General features: G+C 42.9%; 1 protein-coding gene and 1 non-coding gene across 5 annotated transcripts; both read right to left on the bottom strand.

The window, feature by feature from the left end:
• Positions 1 to 828: 828 nt before the first annotated feature.
• On the bottom strand, positions 829 to 14869 carry brpf3a (bromodomain and PHD finger containing, 3a). Of its 4 annotated transcripts, none has more exons than XM_086292730.1 (13): positions 14552 to 14869; positions 9603 to 11126; positions 9274 to 9430; positions 6851 to 6982; positions 6520 to 6648; positions 6095 to 6407; positions 5636 to 5974; positions 4875 to 5429; positions 4714 to 4771; positions 4512 to 4594; positions 4240 to 4337; positions 3623 to 3777; positions 829 to 3509 (listed from the first exon to the last, which is right to left on the bottom strand). In XM_086292730.1, exons 2-13 carry the CDS (start codon positions 11105 to 11107, stop codon positions 3326 to 3328), a joined length of 3708 nt encoding a protein of 1235 aa, XP_086148856.1. In that variant the 5' UTR covers positions 11108 to 11126; positions 14552 to 14869; the 3' UTR covers positions 829 to 3325. The 4 variants fall into 4 exon arrangements, with proteins under 4 accessions (XP_086148856.1, XP_086148855.1, XP_086148858.1 ...); XM_086292729.1 differs by lacking the exon at positions 14552 to 14869 and adding an exon at positions 13157 to 13478; XM_086292732.1 differs by lacking the exon at positions 14552 to 14869 and adding an exon at positions 13157 to 13478 and having other exon boundaries at positions 4240 to 4313.
• On the bottom strand, positions 14475 to 14546 carry trnae-uuc (transfer RNA glutamic acid (anticodon UUC)). The gene has a single exon. It is a non-coding gene; the product is annotated as a tRNA-Glu (tRNA).
• Positions 14870 to 17647: the final 2778 nt, after the last annotated feature.

Raw genomic sequence — 17647 nt, 5'->3', positions numbered from 1 at the left:
ATCCCAAACCATCTCGATTGGTTTTAGGTCTGGTGACTCTGGAGGCCAGGCCATTCGGCAGCACTCGTCTTGGGCAAATAGCCCTTAAACAGCCTAGAGGTGTGTTTGGGGTCATTGTCCTGTTAAAAAATAAATGATGGTCCAACTAAACGCAAACCGGATGGGATGGCATGTCGCTGCAGGATGCCTGTGGTAGCCATGCTGGTTCAGTGTGCCTTCAATTTGGAATAAATCCCCAACAGTGTCACCAGCAAAGCAGCATCCATCACACCACTTCCTCCATGCTTCACAGTGGGAATCATGCATGTAGAGATCATCCGTTCACTTTTTCTGCGTCGCTCAAAGACATGACAGGCAAAACCAAACATCTCAGATTTTGACTCATTAGACCAAAGCACAGACTTCCACTGGTCTAATGTCCATTGCTTGTGTTTCTGGGCCACAAATCTCTTCTGCTTGTTGCTTTTCCTTAGTTGTGGTTTCTTAGCAGCTATTTGGCCATAAAGGCCTCATTCGCTGTCTCCTCTGAACAGTTGATGTAGAGATGTGTCTGCTACTGGAACTCTGTGTGGCATTTATCTGGGCTCTAATCTGAGGTGCTGTTAACTTGATTTCAATTTTTTCTCTGCTACATTATCATAAATCTTGCTTCATATATTTGATGTCTTCAGTACGTACCTACAATGTAGAAATGTGCTACACACTGCTAATATATTTATTAGCCGTGTGGAAGGACGTCTTAGTAGATGATTTACTTCCATTTAGATTTATCTTCAAACAATACATTTAATTCACTAAAACGAATAAAAATAAAACACGCTACGCACATTAAACTGTTTCAAACAGCATTTATTGTTGTGTGAGAAAATATTGTCTCGGGCAGATTATAGATCTTGCAATACAATTTAAATGACAAGATCAAAAATCTCCTGTGCCACCAAGGGAAAAAAAACGAACAAAACTTGCAGGCAGGTGCAGCAGCTTCTGCCCACAGAGTTAAGGTCTTGTGCCTCCTCGCTTTTAGAGAATATGTTCCATATGTTGGCGAATACCATCACTGTTACAAAGAGCTACGTAGCATCATACATAAATCTTTTCAATATTTAACTTTTTAAATAACACTCTCAACTGCCACAAATTATAAATTAAAATCTAAACTCGATTTTTGCATTCCTTAAATTACTTCATGTAAGCCGATATAAACATACATTTACATATTTACAAAACTATACACATGCACTTTTACTACACTGAGGTTGTACACATGTATGTATAAGCTGTACACACACACACACTCTCACGCACGCACGCACGCACACACACACACACACACACACACACAAGGTTTTGCCACACATATGGCTCCAGGAGTCACCAATCCAATCCTTAAAAGTAACCATTTGTGCTTTTCAAGTTTCCTCAGCCACATTTGCATTCAAGTGCAAATTCTCGAGTGAGGATCGCAGTAGACTTTTTTCTTTTTGCCCCTCCCTCCCCCACAAACCATCTCACCTCTGTAGTGACTTCACATCTAACTAACCAGGTAGCTGCACCGGGTACGCCGACATTCTCATATCACCGTACAGTTTCACAATATGGAAAAATTAAGTAAACACTCTAAAGTCTCACCAACGACACGTCATAGCTGGACTGAGAGTTTGGGACCTCGGAGCAAATGGAATCACTTGTTCCTTTAATGCTCAATTCAATTTGTTTTTCAAAATATAGTAAAATAAAAAAATATTTTTAGTGCTCGTTTCCAAAGCCTAAGCCTCATCCCTGAAAAAGTTTTTTTTTAAAAATCTATTTCAAAAAACTTTTAATTTTGTGCTCAAATATAAAATGCTGTTATAACAGATAAATTCCCTTTATATATTTTTTTAATTCAACTCAGGTGACGTGACTCTGAAGTGACCCTTTTCTGGAAGGAGGAGGAAAGAATATAAATATATATCCAAGAATGACTGGAAGATTACAGGATACAGCGAGAGAGCTCACTGAGACTTCCAACTACCTGCAGCATTCAGGTGTAGCCAGATGCTCAGCAATATCAGTCAGAGAACAAATGATGCATGGTTATCGTGCATGCACCAAGTAATTCCCAGAACTGCTGAATAAACATGAGCACATGAAAAACAAAGTCCCGGAGTCAAATGTTACCAAAAAAAAAGAAAAAGTTATTTGCGCCCCTTCTGATATAGTTTCAATGTGAATGCCTGCAGTAACGGCTTTGATGTAATACCATGAATATTATCCTCCCATGCATTGCTGCTTATCTTGGTCAGAGAAACGAGTCTAAGCAGAGATCCCCCCCAACCTCCCACTCCCAGCTGTTCTGAAGGAGACCCTGAGACATTCTTAATCTCTCTCGTGTGTCCAGGTCCTCCTTCCAGTTGGAAGTGGCCTAAACATTTCACAAAAGAGGCATCCAGGAGGCGTCATGACAGATGCTCGAACCACCTCAACTGGCTCCTTTCAATATGAAGAAGCTACTCCGACCTCCTCTGGAATAAAGGAGCTTCTCTCCTTGTTGCTAAGAGAGATCCAAAAACCCCTCGGAGGAAGCTCTTTACCACCACTTGTATCCACAATCTTGATCTCACCACCTGCAGCTTGTGGCTGTAGAAGAGGGCGGGAAAAGAAGGTCCACTGATAAACCGACAGCTTCAGCAACACTGCACCAGTCTATCTCTCTGAATATTAATGGAACAAAACTCATAGTAACTGAACAAACAGAGGATCTGAAGGAGCAGCTTATACATCACCTGCAACATGCAAACAACAACATGCAAATGATATTATTATTGTTATTATAGAGAACTCTTGAAGACAAACCCGTGTCCATAGCTGTCCAAGTCCAGATATGACGTGAATGTTAAGTGGGACTTTCACACTTCAGTATACACAGTGACGTTTCAATGGCAAATACAATCTAAATATATTTTCAATCAAGAAAATCCCATTCACGATTAAATAATTACACTTTTCTCACGAAAGTCTCGACTCACTTTGGCCTAAAATAAAATCTTTATATGAACACGTAGCAACAGTGGTTGTGGAAAACAATTTTAAAAAAACGTACACAAATAAATGAACAAGTAAATCTACAAAAAAGCACTTTTTCCCCTCCTCATTTCAAAAATCAGTTTTAAAAAAACTTTTTATGCAGATAACCTTCAAATACTACACCTGTTGGGAAGCGTTTGTTTTACTTTCCCAAATTTTTTAAGAGCATTGAAGAAGCTTTGTACACACAACCAGGCAGCTTATTTAAGATGATAAAATCTTTAAAATTAAATTTTATATAAATTGTATTTTTTAAATTTTATATAAAATTGGAGGGTGTGAAGTTAAGATTTCCTCTCACGTGGTTTAAATGTACCATAGCTCGGTCATAAGCAGTGTGCACAGACTTGCGAACGCTGGGTTTTTTGCCTTCCATTAACCGCAGCTTGTCTACAGTGTCGTCCATTCCCAGCGGCAGTAGTTTGTTACGAGGGAGCCATTGCCTGAAAATGAAGAGGGACATTTTTTTTTCTTTTCATTTTACGTTTTAAATTTAGGTGACAAAGACTAACACTAAAATTCAACATGAGTTTATCCCTGACTGTGTGAATCTCACCAAGTTCTTTTGGTGTCAAAAAAGAGCACTAAGAAGAGCTTCTGGTCTTCCTCCATTTGCCTCCATTCACCAAGTTTGAGCACCTCCAGAGGAGGCACGGGAATGGGTATGCCATTGTGGAGAAGTCCTTCCTGGGGCATGTCAGGATCAACAATCTGTAACAGCAGATTATGTCATATACGGCACATTTAGCAACACAGGAACAACGTTTATCTAGACCAAGGCTGTCAAACATAAGGCCAGGGGGCAGGAGACTGCCCGACAAAAACTCCAATCATACTACACCCAAGTAATGTGGGGTGGCTGCAGTTTAGGAGGTTGCTCCTTCGTGCCATGTGGGTGATTGTTAGACAGAAAGCACTACAGCATAGAAGAAAGTGCTTGTGTAAATGGGAGAGTGGAAAATCACCACATAAGAGTTTAATTTAGTAATAAGTAAACACCATCTACAACCATTTTTATAATGAGTAATGAAACTTGTTTAGGTTGATGGAAAGAGGAGTTTTTTTTGGTCCGGCCCATTTAATATCAAAGTGCATTGTATGCAGCTCGCGATGTAAAATGAGTTTGACATCCCTGATTTAGACCATGGAGTGTAAGATTGAATGCATCCTCACCATTGCCGGATACGATGGATATCCCCTGCATTTGGCCCAGACTAGGCCCAGTGGTGCAAGTTTAGTCTCGCTATCTAAAGACAGAAGTGTAGACTTTCCTGTGAACAGGATATCCCAATACATGCAATTAATTTGTATTCATGACAGATCCTGAGCCCAAACTGAGAATAAAATGAAATGTGTATTTTTTTTATGTGTGTAGGCTCATAAATTACTAATCTAAACAGAAAACAGAGCCATTTCACTGTGTTTTGTCTTCTCGTGATACACACCAGATCCGGAGATGTCTCCGTTCTCGCTGCTAGGAACTTTAGCCAAAGCAGGTTTACCCCGACTGCGTTTGGGAGGGGAGACACTGCAGAGAGGAGTGGAAACCAAAACAAAAAGGACCTTTTTAAATTCAAGTCAAATTTATGGAAAAAAACATGCATGCTTCAGTTCAGCACTAGTTTTTCCTGTCCTACTCATACTCACCTTAGGTTGGAGTCGTCTTCATCGTGTTCTGCAGAGCTGTGCTTTCCATTTGTCAGGCCTAGCAACACCACAAACCACATGGTGACAAATACAGACTTTCTTCCCCCTGTTTTCTTTAGAAAATCAAATATCTGTAATGCAGTGATCCATCCGGTCCTTACCTCCTTCTGTGGGCGGAGGAGGGAGTTTGTCTGCCTCACTTTCTGAGCTGTGGCCTCTAGACCTCAGGCGGTGTGAGGAGGGAGAAGGAGGTGCTGGGGAGGCGTTTGGGGTAGGAGGTAATGTGGTGATGTTGTTCACACTGGGTGAATTCGGGCTGGTGGCGGTGCTATCCAACCCGTTGCTTTTAGCCTCAGAGGTTTTACCGTTCTGTTGTGGAAGGGACTTGTTCTTCACCATTCGCGCGCCATTTTTTGCTTTCTTAAACAAAACTGACGTGCGACGACCGACTCCGACCAGAGACAGTGTTGGAGGCGTGCCCAGTGGCGTGACCTCGTGAACAGCGTCTGGTTCCGAAGAAGGCGTTTCTCCGACTTCAGCCTCATCTTCGCCTTGGCTTTTGCTTCCACTCCGGGAGGACCTCTGACGTTTGTAGGAACGTCCGGGTGACCTTCGTCCTCCCGTTACAATGCCCAGGATAGGGGGCTCCAGGGGAGCATCGCCTGGCAGCGGTGATGATACTGGGCAGGTAAGCTCTAGCACAGGTGGAGAGTCATCTGGGTAAAAGAGAATTTTTTTTTTCATCTTACAAGTAATTCATCACCTAAAATCTTCACTGGATGCAGATTTTCCAGTGTGAGAATTTAACTTTGCTAAATTAAAACTGAAAAAAGCCAGAAATTAGACTCTATGAATTTTATTAAAAAAACAATAATAAGTAATAGTAATTATGTATAAACTGCACAATTACTGGCTTAATTACCTGCTTTAGGATTTGACACTGCTGTCAATAGTCCATTCTCCACATTTGTCTTCTCCCTTTTCTTTTCCTTCTTCTTCTCCGCCTCGTCTTCCTCCTCCTCCTCTCCCTCTTCTTCCTTTCCTTCATCCACCTTCTCAATGCCATTCACAGACTGAGCACTTTGCTGCTGGTTCATCTTCTGCCTCAGAGTGTTGATCTCTCGGCGCAGCAGCCTAATGCGCTTGGTGCGACCGCCGCTGGTACGCATGGATGCGACTACGTCCAGTTTATCCAGTAAGGCCTTTAGTTGCTCCTCTGTGGTTAAGTGCAGTCTGTTCTCTGGGTCCAACAGAGAGTCAACTACAGAGATTACAACCACAAAAACAAGAAGGAGGAAAGAAAAAAAAAGCCAGATGAACAAATGAAGCCTGAGGGTTACATCCAAGAAAAGATGTGATCTATGTCCCGTGCTCAACTCACCATCATCCCATGTACAGTTGTAGAAGCCATGTTTGTTTGGAGCCTCTGGCAGGTGCATGCCTGTACTGGGGTCCAGGCCGATGCTCTGAGACTGCCTGTGGGCGTGGCGGAGAACGGCACCTCCCACCTCCCGCAGTTGTAAGGCTGCTCTGTGGAACATGGTGTCCTTGGAGTTGTACTTGAGGCAGTTCGAGATCATGAGGTCGAAGTCCTCTTCTAGGTCAGTGATGGAACAGTAGGCATGTCCCTCCAGTTTGGTGCGCATAGTGGAGAAGTCCATGGGTTGGGTAATAAACTCCAGGTAATCTGGGACCTCGGCGAATCACAGAAAAAAGGAATGTCAGCAGAGTCACAGTACAGTCAAAGTAGCCATGCTGCTGAGTGAAGAGTGCATTCAGAACAGGCTGCTGTCTAACTGCACCGACCTCTGACAGATTGACGGGCTGAGAGAAGATTTTGGCTGTGTCCTTCTCTTGTAGTTGCTCCAGGGTGGATCTCAGAAGCACCAGCGCAGGAGTCAACTTCAGCTCAAGAGCAGCCTGCTGAATTTTCATCTGTGTGTGGTGACATAATCACACAGGGGAGAATACAAGGTCACTCTGCGGGGTGCAAAAGAATGACAAATGCTGCGGGGAACAGAAATTCATGCTCCCTCGAACTGTTATGTTAATTTCTCCTCATCAGCTGGTGATTTCTTAAATGAAAACATTTAATGTTTGGTCTATAAACTTGTCTCAGACTTCCTTTTAAACACACCTGCTCTCTCTTTAGCCGCTCCCTCTTGCGGATGAGCTCCACCAAAAGTCTCGCTCTTTCCAGGTCTTGCCTCAACTTTTGCCAGTATCGCAGCTCCTCTCGCGCGGCACTCAGCTTTTCATCAGGCTCCCTCTGAAAATGATAGAAAAAGCTTTAAAAAAAAACACCATAATTATTCTTTTTGTCTCTCTTTAGTTCTCTCTGTCCAGATGAACAGCATCAAGTTTTGGGGATCTACTAGGGCTGCACGATTTTGCATAAAATGAGAATCACGATTTTTTGGCTTAGAATTGAGATCACGATTCTCTCACGATTTTCTTTTCCAGTATAAATATTTATTGCACTTATTAACTGCACATCAACTTCGTAACAGTTGAGACTGAACATAAAAACAATAAATAAACATAAAAACAACAAATGTCTCACGTTTTGTTGTTGTACTGCTTGAAATTCCGTCTCCACCGTTGCTCGACGCTGCGTGTATAGAGCAGGTAGTGCAACAATAGAAAAATAGTAGCGGGACGGCACTGTGTAGCGTTTGTCTAGGGTGTTGATCATTTTCCTAAATCCCTCTTTTTGCACAGTGTTGATGGGAGCCATATCTTTGGTCAGGTGATAAGTGATAGCCTCCGTTATTTCTTTGTGCCTGCGGGAGTTCGACGTGTATAGGGAAGCGCTGTATAAGGTTCCCGTTATTGATGTTTGGGTGGTTGACCGGGACGGATTTTCTCCTGTCACTTTCTCGTCATCCCTGACGTGCTCTCCGTTGTTTTTTCCCTGCTAATTTTAGCATCACACGGCACAGCTTCTGTATCACGTGGTATAAGGCTCCGCCCTTGTCATTTGTTGAGCAGGAAGAGTGAGCGCTTGTTTTCATGCAGATTATGTCCCGGATCAAAATGCGGTACAGTCGTCGTTGTCATTTTTCTTTTTTTTTTTAATCGTTGTCATTTGGAAATGAGATCGCAAATAAGTATGAATCGCGATTTTCTAACGATTAATTGTGCAGCCCTAGGATCTACACAAGCTGCACATCCAAAGTTGTTATAAAAGTTTAAAAGAAACCAAAAGAACGTGAGTTGAAATAAAGTATATTTACCAACTTAGCAACTGTGAACACATCTCTTATCAGCTGTGTATTGCGTAGGACATCTTTGCCATCTCTGATAATAACTAACGACACATTTTCACAACATTTTACAGGCCATCTCGACACATTGCCCAGCAGCAGCAGCAGAACTGTGAAGGATTTTGTGGAAGCTTGCCATATTCAAAATCAGCCACTGCAAAGTGTGATGTCTGGGCTTATGTTGGATTTCAGTGTGTGAGGATGGAGAATAAGGTGTGAAGTGATTTTATTCCCGTGACTTGGCTGATTCTGATCTGAACAGACTCTCTGAAGGCCTCAGACACCAGTTACATCCTCCACTGACAGCAGAATAGAAATATTTCATTTTATTTTGTCATTTATATAATTTAAACACTCAGCTGCATTCATATTGTCATGGTCCTGAGTCTGAGGACTCAGTGTTTTGTGTTTCCTTATGCTTTTGTTCATTCCGAGTGTGTATTCTGTTGTTATTTTGCCATTTGTTAGGTTTCTGTTCTTTGCCTGCCTGCTCCCACTTCTCTGTGTTCCCTCTGTCTGTCCATGGTGTTATTGTGTCTGCTCATGAGTCTGCCTGTCAAGTTCAGTGTCCTGTCTGGTTCTCTGTCTGTTAATTTCCTGTTTTATTCTGAAGGTTCATGTCTGATGTGAGTGTGTTCAGTTTACATTTCCCCTGTCCCGTCAGCTCTGATTTCTCCCAGCTGTGTTGCCCTCCTGTCTCTTATCCCCTGATTACTGGTGTGTGTGTATTTAAGCCCTGTGTGTTCTCCTGCCTGTTGCCGGTTCGTCTGTATTACTCCATGTAAGTCCGCGCTTTTCTGCATTCATCTGTGTCTCTCTGCGTTTTTGTATCCTCCGTCAGTCTGCGTCTCTCTGCCTTTCACCCCGTGTCCTGTGGATTTCTAGTTGCTCTTTAGTTTTCCCAGTTTAGGTTTCCGTTAGTTTGTCTCATTATTCGTTTTCTGTTCCTGCCACTGACACCTTGTAAATAAACTCCACTAATCTTTTCATACACTGCTTGCTCTTGGGTCCTTTTTCCAACTCCACACGGCTCGCCTCGGCAGCCGTGACACATATTGTTTCTGCTGCTATCAGTACAGACACCAGCTTTACAGAAGTGAGAGATCTGACTACAGTCACATGGGTCAGCGATGGCAAAACCACAGGTGCTGCGTTTGCAGTCACATGTGTGAATGCTAAAAATGTAGACTGTTTATTTTCATTTGTGCTCAGTCATTTACACACCACTGCAGTGCAGTTATTACTGAACAGTCACTGTTGTGTTATAGGTACATTTGATGACGTCTCTCCTCACCTGCTCTGCAGTCCTGTGGGCCTGTAGGTGGGAATGAAGCCGCCGTATTAAAGGCATCCCATTTCGCGACTGTCGTTTCAGCAACCAGTAGTTATGAAGCCGCTGCATGAACTGGTTCTTTCTCTGGACTTCAGCTCCTGTGCAGATCTTGTTCAGCCTGTTGAGACACAACGTGAGAGTTTATAGATTAAAATACTAGTATTAACATTATAACCACTGGATAGGGACATTATGATAAGGCTATCTGTAAAAATCTCTCAGTGACATAGATTAAAATCAGACAGCAAATGGTAAACTATGGAAATTTGTACAGTATGCAAATGACACACCTGTGCGACGGGATCTGAGGCACCAGCAGCACAGGAATATTGGAGCGACGTGACCCACCAGACCCTTTTGAATTCTTCTTCTTTTGTCCTTTGGTAGCTTTCTTGTTTGGTGATGAGGGGGGACTCTGAGTATAAGACCGCTGACCCCGATTACCCCTGCCCCCCACGAGCCTCCCTTCCACCGACTCATCTCCAGACCCGTCTCGCCGAGACCCAACAGGAGAGTGATGCTCACAGAAAGCGGTCTTCTTCACGGAGAAGGTGGTGCCGTTAACACCTGTCTCCCGGACTGGGTCTATCTTCATGAACAAGCCAGCCTTCTGGGCGCAGGTGACGTGAAAAGCCCTGTAACAGTTGGCTTTGTGGCACTGAATGGAGGCTCCTCTGCCTTTCTGCTTACACAGGTAGCAGGTGAGCTTCCAACGAGCGGGAGGGATGTTACTGACCCCCTCCACGGGCTCAAGGAACACCGTGTTGGCAAAGCAAACTTCTGGGATCCATATGGCACAGACAACATGGGCCCAACGCCCATCACTTGTCTGTTTGAAGGCACCTCCTCGGTTGGGACAGAGAACACAGTCTACAGGGCGGGAGGGGGACTGCAGGCAGCAGCGGCACAGCCACTGGCCCTCGGGGACGTAGGGCACACCGTAACACTCCTGGTGGACGGCCAGGTTACAGATGTCACAGAACAGGATGACGTTACTGTTCAGACATTCGTCATCCAAGCAGACGCAGCAGAAGGCGTCCTCGTCGACAGCATTCTGGGACAGAGCCTGGCTGCGGGACTCCAAGATGGACTCCCTCTCCAGGCGGTCGATGAGCAGCTCAAAAGTGTCCGGAGATACGGATGCATGGCCATCGGACACCCTCTTCTGGTTCACCATCTCCAGCCAGGCGAGGTCCTCCTCGTCCATGTCGTACTCTGCCACGCTGTCCTGCTCCTCCCCAGATTTTTCTATGTAACGATAGTAGGCTGCCGGGAGAGGAGGCGCCTCTGTGGGGGAAACCGAACTCAGCACGCGGAAGGTCGGCTCAGGCAGAGGTGTTTGGAGGGCCGGCTGCTGAAAGGAAAAAGCCGATCCTGTGTGCTGATTAGAGCTGGAGCGCTGGTTCTGGTTTGATGTGTTTTTACCACTCCTCCTGTTTTTGCCGTTTGCGGGTTTCCTCCACGTCCTGGTTTTACTCTGTGTCTGCTCACTGTTCTCCTTGTTACTGTTGCACTCTGCAATGTCCTGGGCCATCATCTCGTCCTCTGTGATAACTGGCAGAGGATCTGTGATGTTAATCCGATGGAGTCTTCCATCTAGGTCCACTTCCACTATTTTCTGAGCCTGAGCGTATGTCAAAGTCTCCCTGGATGGAGAGAGCTGCAGTCTGTAAGGGGAGGGGGGCCGCAACTGGCCAGATGTACCCCTGCCCCTTCCTCTCCCTCTGCCTCGACCCCTACCCATGCTGAGTCTGCTAACAACTGCCTCGCATTCCCACCTCCTCGTCTTCTGCATGGGACTTTGCACTAGCGCCCTTAGAAATAGAGAAGAAAAATGTTTAATGCAACGATTGAAATTGCAGCGTCAACACTATTTGGTACTTTGTGAAATTATATGCAAAGATTTACTGTAGCTGCTGTATATTCACATTGGAGAGCATGGAAGATATAAAAGCTTAGGGGAGAAAAACAGAGTGCCTATATTAAGATTAGTGAAAACAAAAAATAACATATCACCAAATTTCTTCTACAAGCAACTTTCGCCACTCAGTAGCCACCTTGGTAACTCATTTAGGCAGCTATTTTGATACCCTAACAAGGCAAAATAGCCATTTTTTCTACTACACATTTGCAAAAATTCAAAACAACACAGCTTCCCTTAAGGATTCATCCAGAGTGCAGACACGATCCGAACGCTTTGCTGCAAAATTCAATTCAATTCAATTTTATTTATATAGCGCCAAATCACAACAACAGTCGCCTCAAGGCGCTTTATATTGTACAGTAGATTGTACAAAAAGCAAGTAGAAACGCCTGCTGCGATACAGCTGAAACTATCATGAACCTCAGTCGTGCATGTGCGTCAGACAATAAAACAACTGGTTGACTGCCACTTCTGCCATTACAGATTTCAAATCATCTTTGGTCCTGATTAAGCTCACTGGGTTAAGCAGGCGACTCCTTTGGCATATGGCTAATGTGGAGGCCTGGGTTCAGTTTTTGTTGTCTTCTTTCTACTATCCTACCAAATAAAGACTAAAAAGCCCCCTACCCAAAATACATATTCTTTTAATGCTCTATCTCTGTCTTATTTAGTCACTGAGATCACGTTGTTTGGATTAACAATGAAAGCATTTCACATTAAAACTGTCTGTTTAATTTTATTTCTACAAGACAAGCAAAACGTTACATATAATTTTTGGCTGCAATTTTGGTCATGTGGAAGGTCATTTATGGTGCACCAATTTATGTACAGCATTACCTGTATATGGTTCAAATGGCAGTAAAGTGATTTGACTTGATGTTGCACTGTACCAATTGTGCACTAACAATGAATCCAATTTGACAGGGGCCCATTTATTTTTCTATTATTTTCATTATTATTGCACTTTTCCGATATTCGGGAATAATTTGCAAAATTTACCGACCAATATAAAGCAACACTCAATAATCTGCTCTGCCAGGTAAAGTAGTTTTTGTATGCCTGTGGCTCTTAATGTGGTTTTGTGTATGTAAATTAAGGGTCACACCCAGCATTCACACATTACATATATTTTTATCACCACATTTCCAGAGTAAGAAAAATAAAGCCCCTAAAACACGTTATAAAGACATAATGAGAATATATAGGTTTTATGTATCCATTAACGTGTTTTTTTTTTTTAATTAATTCTGCCCTAAAAGCTTGCTTTATTCTGTTTATTGGTGTTTTCTTTTTTATTCCTGTGTAAATAATTACAGGGTAAAAGGGGGTCAGCTCGGGTGCTGTGCTCTGTAATAACACAGTAAGCACTCATGTTGCACAAACACAACTACAGTAACTTGCACTGCTTGCATCTCGCCTCTCTCACCATTGGTCAAAAGGGGAGTCCGTAACGCGAGCACAAGTCTCGCCCACCAATAAAACGCTAGCACCATGTTTTTTTTTCTACCCCCTTGTTGCTGTGCCTAGTTAGGTTGAAGCGCGCTAAATACCAACCCGAGTATCTAACATCTGTCAGCCATTTTAGGCGCACAACAGCAGAGACAACGACTGTATTGCAAGTTGATTAGCAGCCCAATTATACATGCAAACAGCAGCCAGAGAGCAGGTGCACTGTATGCACCGAGTCCGAATGCATATTACATTGCATGAATGCTTTAGATCACGAGAGTGCAAACGTGCAACGTTTTCGGGTATTGCTTTGTAGTCCAGACCCCTGCAAAAAAAAAAAAAAGACCGTCTCTTTGCCGATGCGATAACGTTTCTCGGTCGGACAGGACACACGGATGCCGTGTGACAGAAAGGCTGATTTTCCTATCAGTCCTGAAAGTGCCCTTTAAAAAACACACCAGAGTTGTTTACCTTGTTCAGTCGTCCTCTGCAGTGCGAGTGCCCGACAGAAAAACTGCACCAAGCTAAATGTCAGCTACTGACAGACTACAATCAAGGCAGACATGCTAGCCGTTAGCTTAGCTAGCCGGTAATTTCAGGAGCGACAGCGTCATCTTCAGCACTCCCGTTCTCCGCCGTGACTGCGCTTAAACACACAAACTCGACCCGGTTTCATTGGTGTGGTTTTAACCTTTCAAACGATAGTGGTCATCAAACTAGGGACACCGAAATCCTGAAGATATCAAATTAATGTACCTTGGATGAGGCTAAATATTCAGTCAAGATGGCTTGAAAAATACGCCCCTTTAGAAAAAACCCACCTCAGCCAATCACAGGGCGCCGCTGCACCTCGCATTCAACGCGCACCGACTTCTGATTGGTCGATGGGCTAAAGCGGACTCATCGGACTCGTTCTAGAGCTCATCATCGAAAGAAGCGGTGAGGAAAACAACCTGAAATTTATTGCGCGCCTTCTGGCCTTGTCTCCCATCTCCTCCAGACCAGCGCAGTACCCGTTTCACCACATTTTCAAAGGGGAACATGCGGGTTAGTTTGTGGAGCTCGTAGCAGAAACGATCAGTGAAGAAAACACATTGCTGCTACCATCAGGACTGTTACCTATCTATTTATTATTTTCATTTGTGATTACTCTTTTATCCTGACGGTATGGGTGTTTATGCTTGTTTGTGTGCACAACAGTGCTTTCTTCCTTTAAATGCCTAAGGCTACCTGAATATTGTTGCTTACTGATTTCTTAAACATGACAATGAGTTCGCCAAACTCCAATCACCCCCACAGTCACCAAGCCTCGAGCCAACAGAGCACCTTTAGGAGGATGAGGTGGAAGTGATGGGAGAGTCACATCGTGGCGGTACAACTGGCAACCATACTGAAATGATAACTTCTGCTGTTGTCATGTCAATCTGGACCAAACCTTTTGAGGAACGTTTACAGGACCTTGTTGAATCTATGTCATGAAGACTTGGCTTGAGGCACGCTCAGTCATCCATGTAAGGATATCCAGATGAACAGAATCACCTCTATGGAATTGGAATTAAGTATTGAATTAAAGCACTTGTGTAGGTAAAGTGGGGTCCAACAACAGTATGCCAAAAACTCCAACATCCAGCAACAACAGCAGGAAAATGCCTCAACATTATATTCTATAACAACAGAAAGGAGCAGAAAACACAACACACTTAGTGTTTACGAGGAGAAACTTTTTCCATCGCCTTTCTCATTGGTAGAGATCTTTTAACCGCGTGAGCATGAACACTGTGAAAAGGAGTTCCCATACCGGGAGTCGAACCCGGGCCGCCTGGGTGAAAACCAGGAATCCTAACCGCTAGACCATATGGGACTTACGTTCACGTCAGAGATGTGTGCAGATGAAAAAAAAAGGTTAAATAATGAGGAAACTTCTCCACAGTCCTTCGCAGTGGGTGTAGTGGATTTGTTGACAGTCACTGGCAGCTGTTACTGCTTCATTTAGACCCGTTTGGAGCGATTCTCTTGCTGCTGTGAATTTAAAATTCCGACTTTCTTTGGGAAATAAAAAAATAACAATAATACTACTCCATCACTGGCTAAATGAAGGAAATTTCATTAAATTAATTTAAAGCCACGCCGATACTTTTTGTGCACACAACGGCAACCCAACGGACCGTCTTCATGACAACCGAGCGAGCTCCACCCACTGCAGATGTAGACTGACGTTTGGCAGCTCTGAATAGATTTTTGTTTGTCACATGTGTAGTTTCAAGACCATATCCGCACGAAAGAAAACACAAAGCCTCTTGCATGGGTTATTTTTATTTTATTTTTTACATTTTATTTCCCACTGACCCTTTCTGCATGTCTCTATGGGCTTCTTTCATTTCTCTAATGTGTACCTCCTGGTCTACTCTGACCTGACCTGACCTAGAAGGTCATGTTGAAAGGACAGAGGAGACTTGATCAAGTATGCATGGGTGTGTCCTCCGGGGGAACATAAAGCCTTTAAAGCGCATTTGTGTGCTTCTGTTATAGCCACTTCCTGTTTTCTGTTGGTTATCACAATTGCTATAGTGAGATTTTTTTTCTTCATTTGCTTCCTGTCTTTGTTTTTGATCTTTTTTGCCATCCTCATCAGTTTCCCCTGCCATCATCTTCTTAATTCTTTGTGTGCCCCCAATCGGTTTCCCAGTTTTTACCAATTGCTCATTTTCTTTGCTGGTGTTCCTCATGCCATCTCAATTTTTGGTTGGTTTACTTTGTTGGACCTCTTCACTACCAGCATCCCGCAGCTAGCCCCTTTTATTCATTTCAGTAAATACCCTTAAACATCAAATCCTCACACCCCACTCTTAGATTGGGCACTTTCCCTAAACTTTCTGACCTTACATCCTCCTTCTGATGCCACATTTCATTTTATTCATACAAATTATTGATGCTGCCATCAGCTGAGTGGACAAAACCCAATTCTATAAGCATGATTACAGCTAAAATTTTGATCTTCTGGTCCTGGATTTGAATCCAGTCTAGGCAGCTTGTATGTTTTCAGTGTGTCTGAGTGGGGTTTTTTTTTCTTTCCCATGTACTTTGGCTTCCTCCCACAACTTAAAAGCATGCATTGGGCTAGTTTTATTGGTGATTCTTATCAGACTGTAGGCTTGAATAGTTGTCTATGTATTAGTCTATGTAAAATGGGGAAAAGTTGTCTCGGTATAAGAAGGAAACAAATCCTAATAGCACTCTGGAGAAAACCACCACACTCACAGGAAATAAGCAATACATTTTTTTCTTTTCATAGCAGACTACTGCACTGGGAGTGCAATTCCGGTCCACAGTCCATGGCCTAAGAACATGGTCTGAGTTTTCAGCTTGGTCATAGACAGGAAAAGATGGTCACTCAACGAAATAAGCAGTCAATCATATGTTAATTTTGTAGCTTCCTAAAAGAGTTTCCACCCACCTTCCACTTAAAAAAGCTTTGTGTTGGTGGGAGTGAGTTTCTACATCAAGTCCTGGGAATGCCACTTTCAATCTCTTGGTCTTAGTGCTTCCATCAGGTTGGTCACCTACTAATTGTGCAGTAGGCTTTTCCTCCTTTGACTCTCATAATACATAAGTTGCTAGCATCAGTTCCCAGTCCAGTTTTTTCTTAAAAACTCCACATATTCCCTTAAAAATGGATCTTCCTTCCACTAAAAAAGAACCGGCCAGTCCAGGGTAAAACCATTTGCAATAAAGGTGTGCTTTTTCCCATACAACTAATTCAACCAGCTCCTCATGTGATCTCCAGCACCTTTGTTTCCTGCCTCTCCACACCAGTTTCCCCCTTTCTGTCCTCATCGAAAAGGGCTCCAAACCCACACTAACAGTATTCAACTTCAAATAGCTGGCAGCTAGACAAGAGGGGAACCTCCCACGTGGATGTGGCTAAAGTCCACACATCAAATAAATAAATAAAAACATGCAAAAGAAGAAGAATAGTCCTAAGCCAATAGCTGGCAGAAGATCCTCATAATGATTCCACTGTGCCACATTCTACAATGTTACAACATTAGCCCTGCAACAGAAGAGTGACCTGTAGATGGTTTAGTGGGACAGGTTTTTAGGAAAAGGTAGTTCAATCATATTTCAGTCCTGCTTAAATCAGCAATGATTTATTTACTTTATTACTTTAATTTATTACTCTTTCTGCATAAGATGAAAGATGAGATAGATTGATTATATAATCACTGGCTTACTCACTTCTTTAGGTCTGTTCTACATTTTGAAGCTACAAGACACCCACTGAAAACACACATACATACTGATTCAATAGAAGAACAAATTCATATAGACAGTTTAGCATCATTCCTTTTATTTATTTATTTATTTATTTATTTTTAACATCATGTGTATTTATTAAGTAACCAGTTCCTACTGCAAAACTGAAAAAAATAATTGCAGTTCGGCTGCTAGGAAGCCTCTTAGTTCATATTTTAATAAATGTTTTAAGACTGTGTACATTTTCAGAATTCAGATTCATTTGGGTGTAAATAAAACTTTAACTTCTTGGTTTTCCATTAATAATTAAACCATACTGTAAGAAACATGCAGTCAATCAGAAATACAAACCTGAAGAGGGGGAACAGGTCAAACACTGGTTTTAGAGCTGCAAGGAAAAAACAGTCTCTCACTCCATATTACCTTTAGCACTGTTTCATTTGCACTATTTCAAAGGCTTTCTTAGCAATTTAACACTTCACAGAGCTTCAGATGTCTCTCCAAGGGCAGTGAACACTGTCCAATAAAGCCTTGTTTATGTTCTCTGAGAGAGAACGTTATTTTATCTTCTTTCTGTGTACTGCAACCCTTTGATCGACATGGTCTCATTTCACCAGAGAGTGTAACACTGCAAAAAGTCATATTTTGACTCTTTCCCCACTGAGTGTTTTGTGTTTTGTGCATATGTAACATCAGCATCTCCAATAA

Source organism: Aulonocara sp. 'chitande type north' Nkhata Bay, linkage group LG5, assembly GCF_057382095.1.
Source record: "Aulonocara sp. 'chitande type north' Nkhata Bay isolate Kocher_YH1m ecotype deep benthic linkage group LG5, A_spYH_male_GT1.1, whole genome shotgun sequence".
In the NCBI taxonomy this organism is placed as follows: domain Eukaryota; kingdom Metazoa; phylum Chordata; class Actinopteri; order Cichliformes; family Cichlidae; genus Aulonocara; species Aulonocara sp. 'chitande type north' Nkhata Bay.
This window is presented reverse-complemented; position numbering and strand designations above follow the sequence as displayed.

Bases quoted from the DNA above. Each gene is read 5' to 3' on its own strand.
- brpf3a (XM_086292730.1), bottom strand. From the start codon at position 11,107: ATGCAGAAGACGAGGAGGTGGGAATGCGAGGCAGTTGTTAGCAGACTC. The intron at 5,430-5,635 runs GTAATTAAGCCA...TCTTTTACCCAG, and splicing joins AGTGTCAAATCCTAAAGCAG to ATGACTCTCCACCTGTGCTA. The intron at 4,595-4,713 runs GTGAGTATGAGT...TCCTCTCTGCAG, and splicing joins GAAGACGACTCCAACCTAAG to TGTCTCCCCTCCCAAACGCA.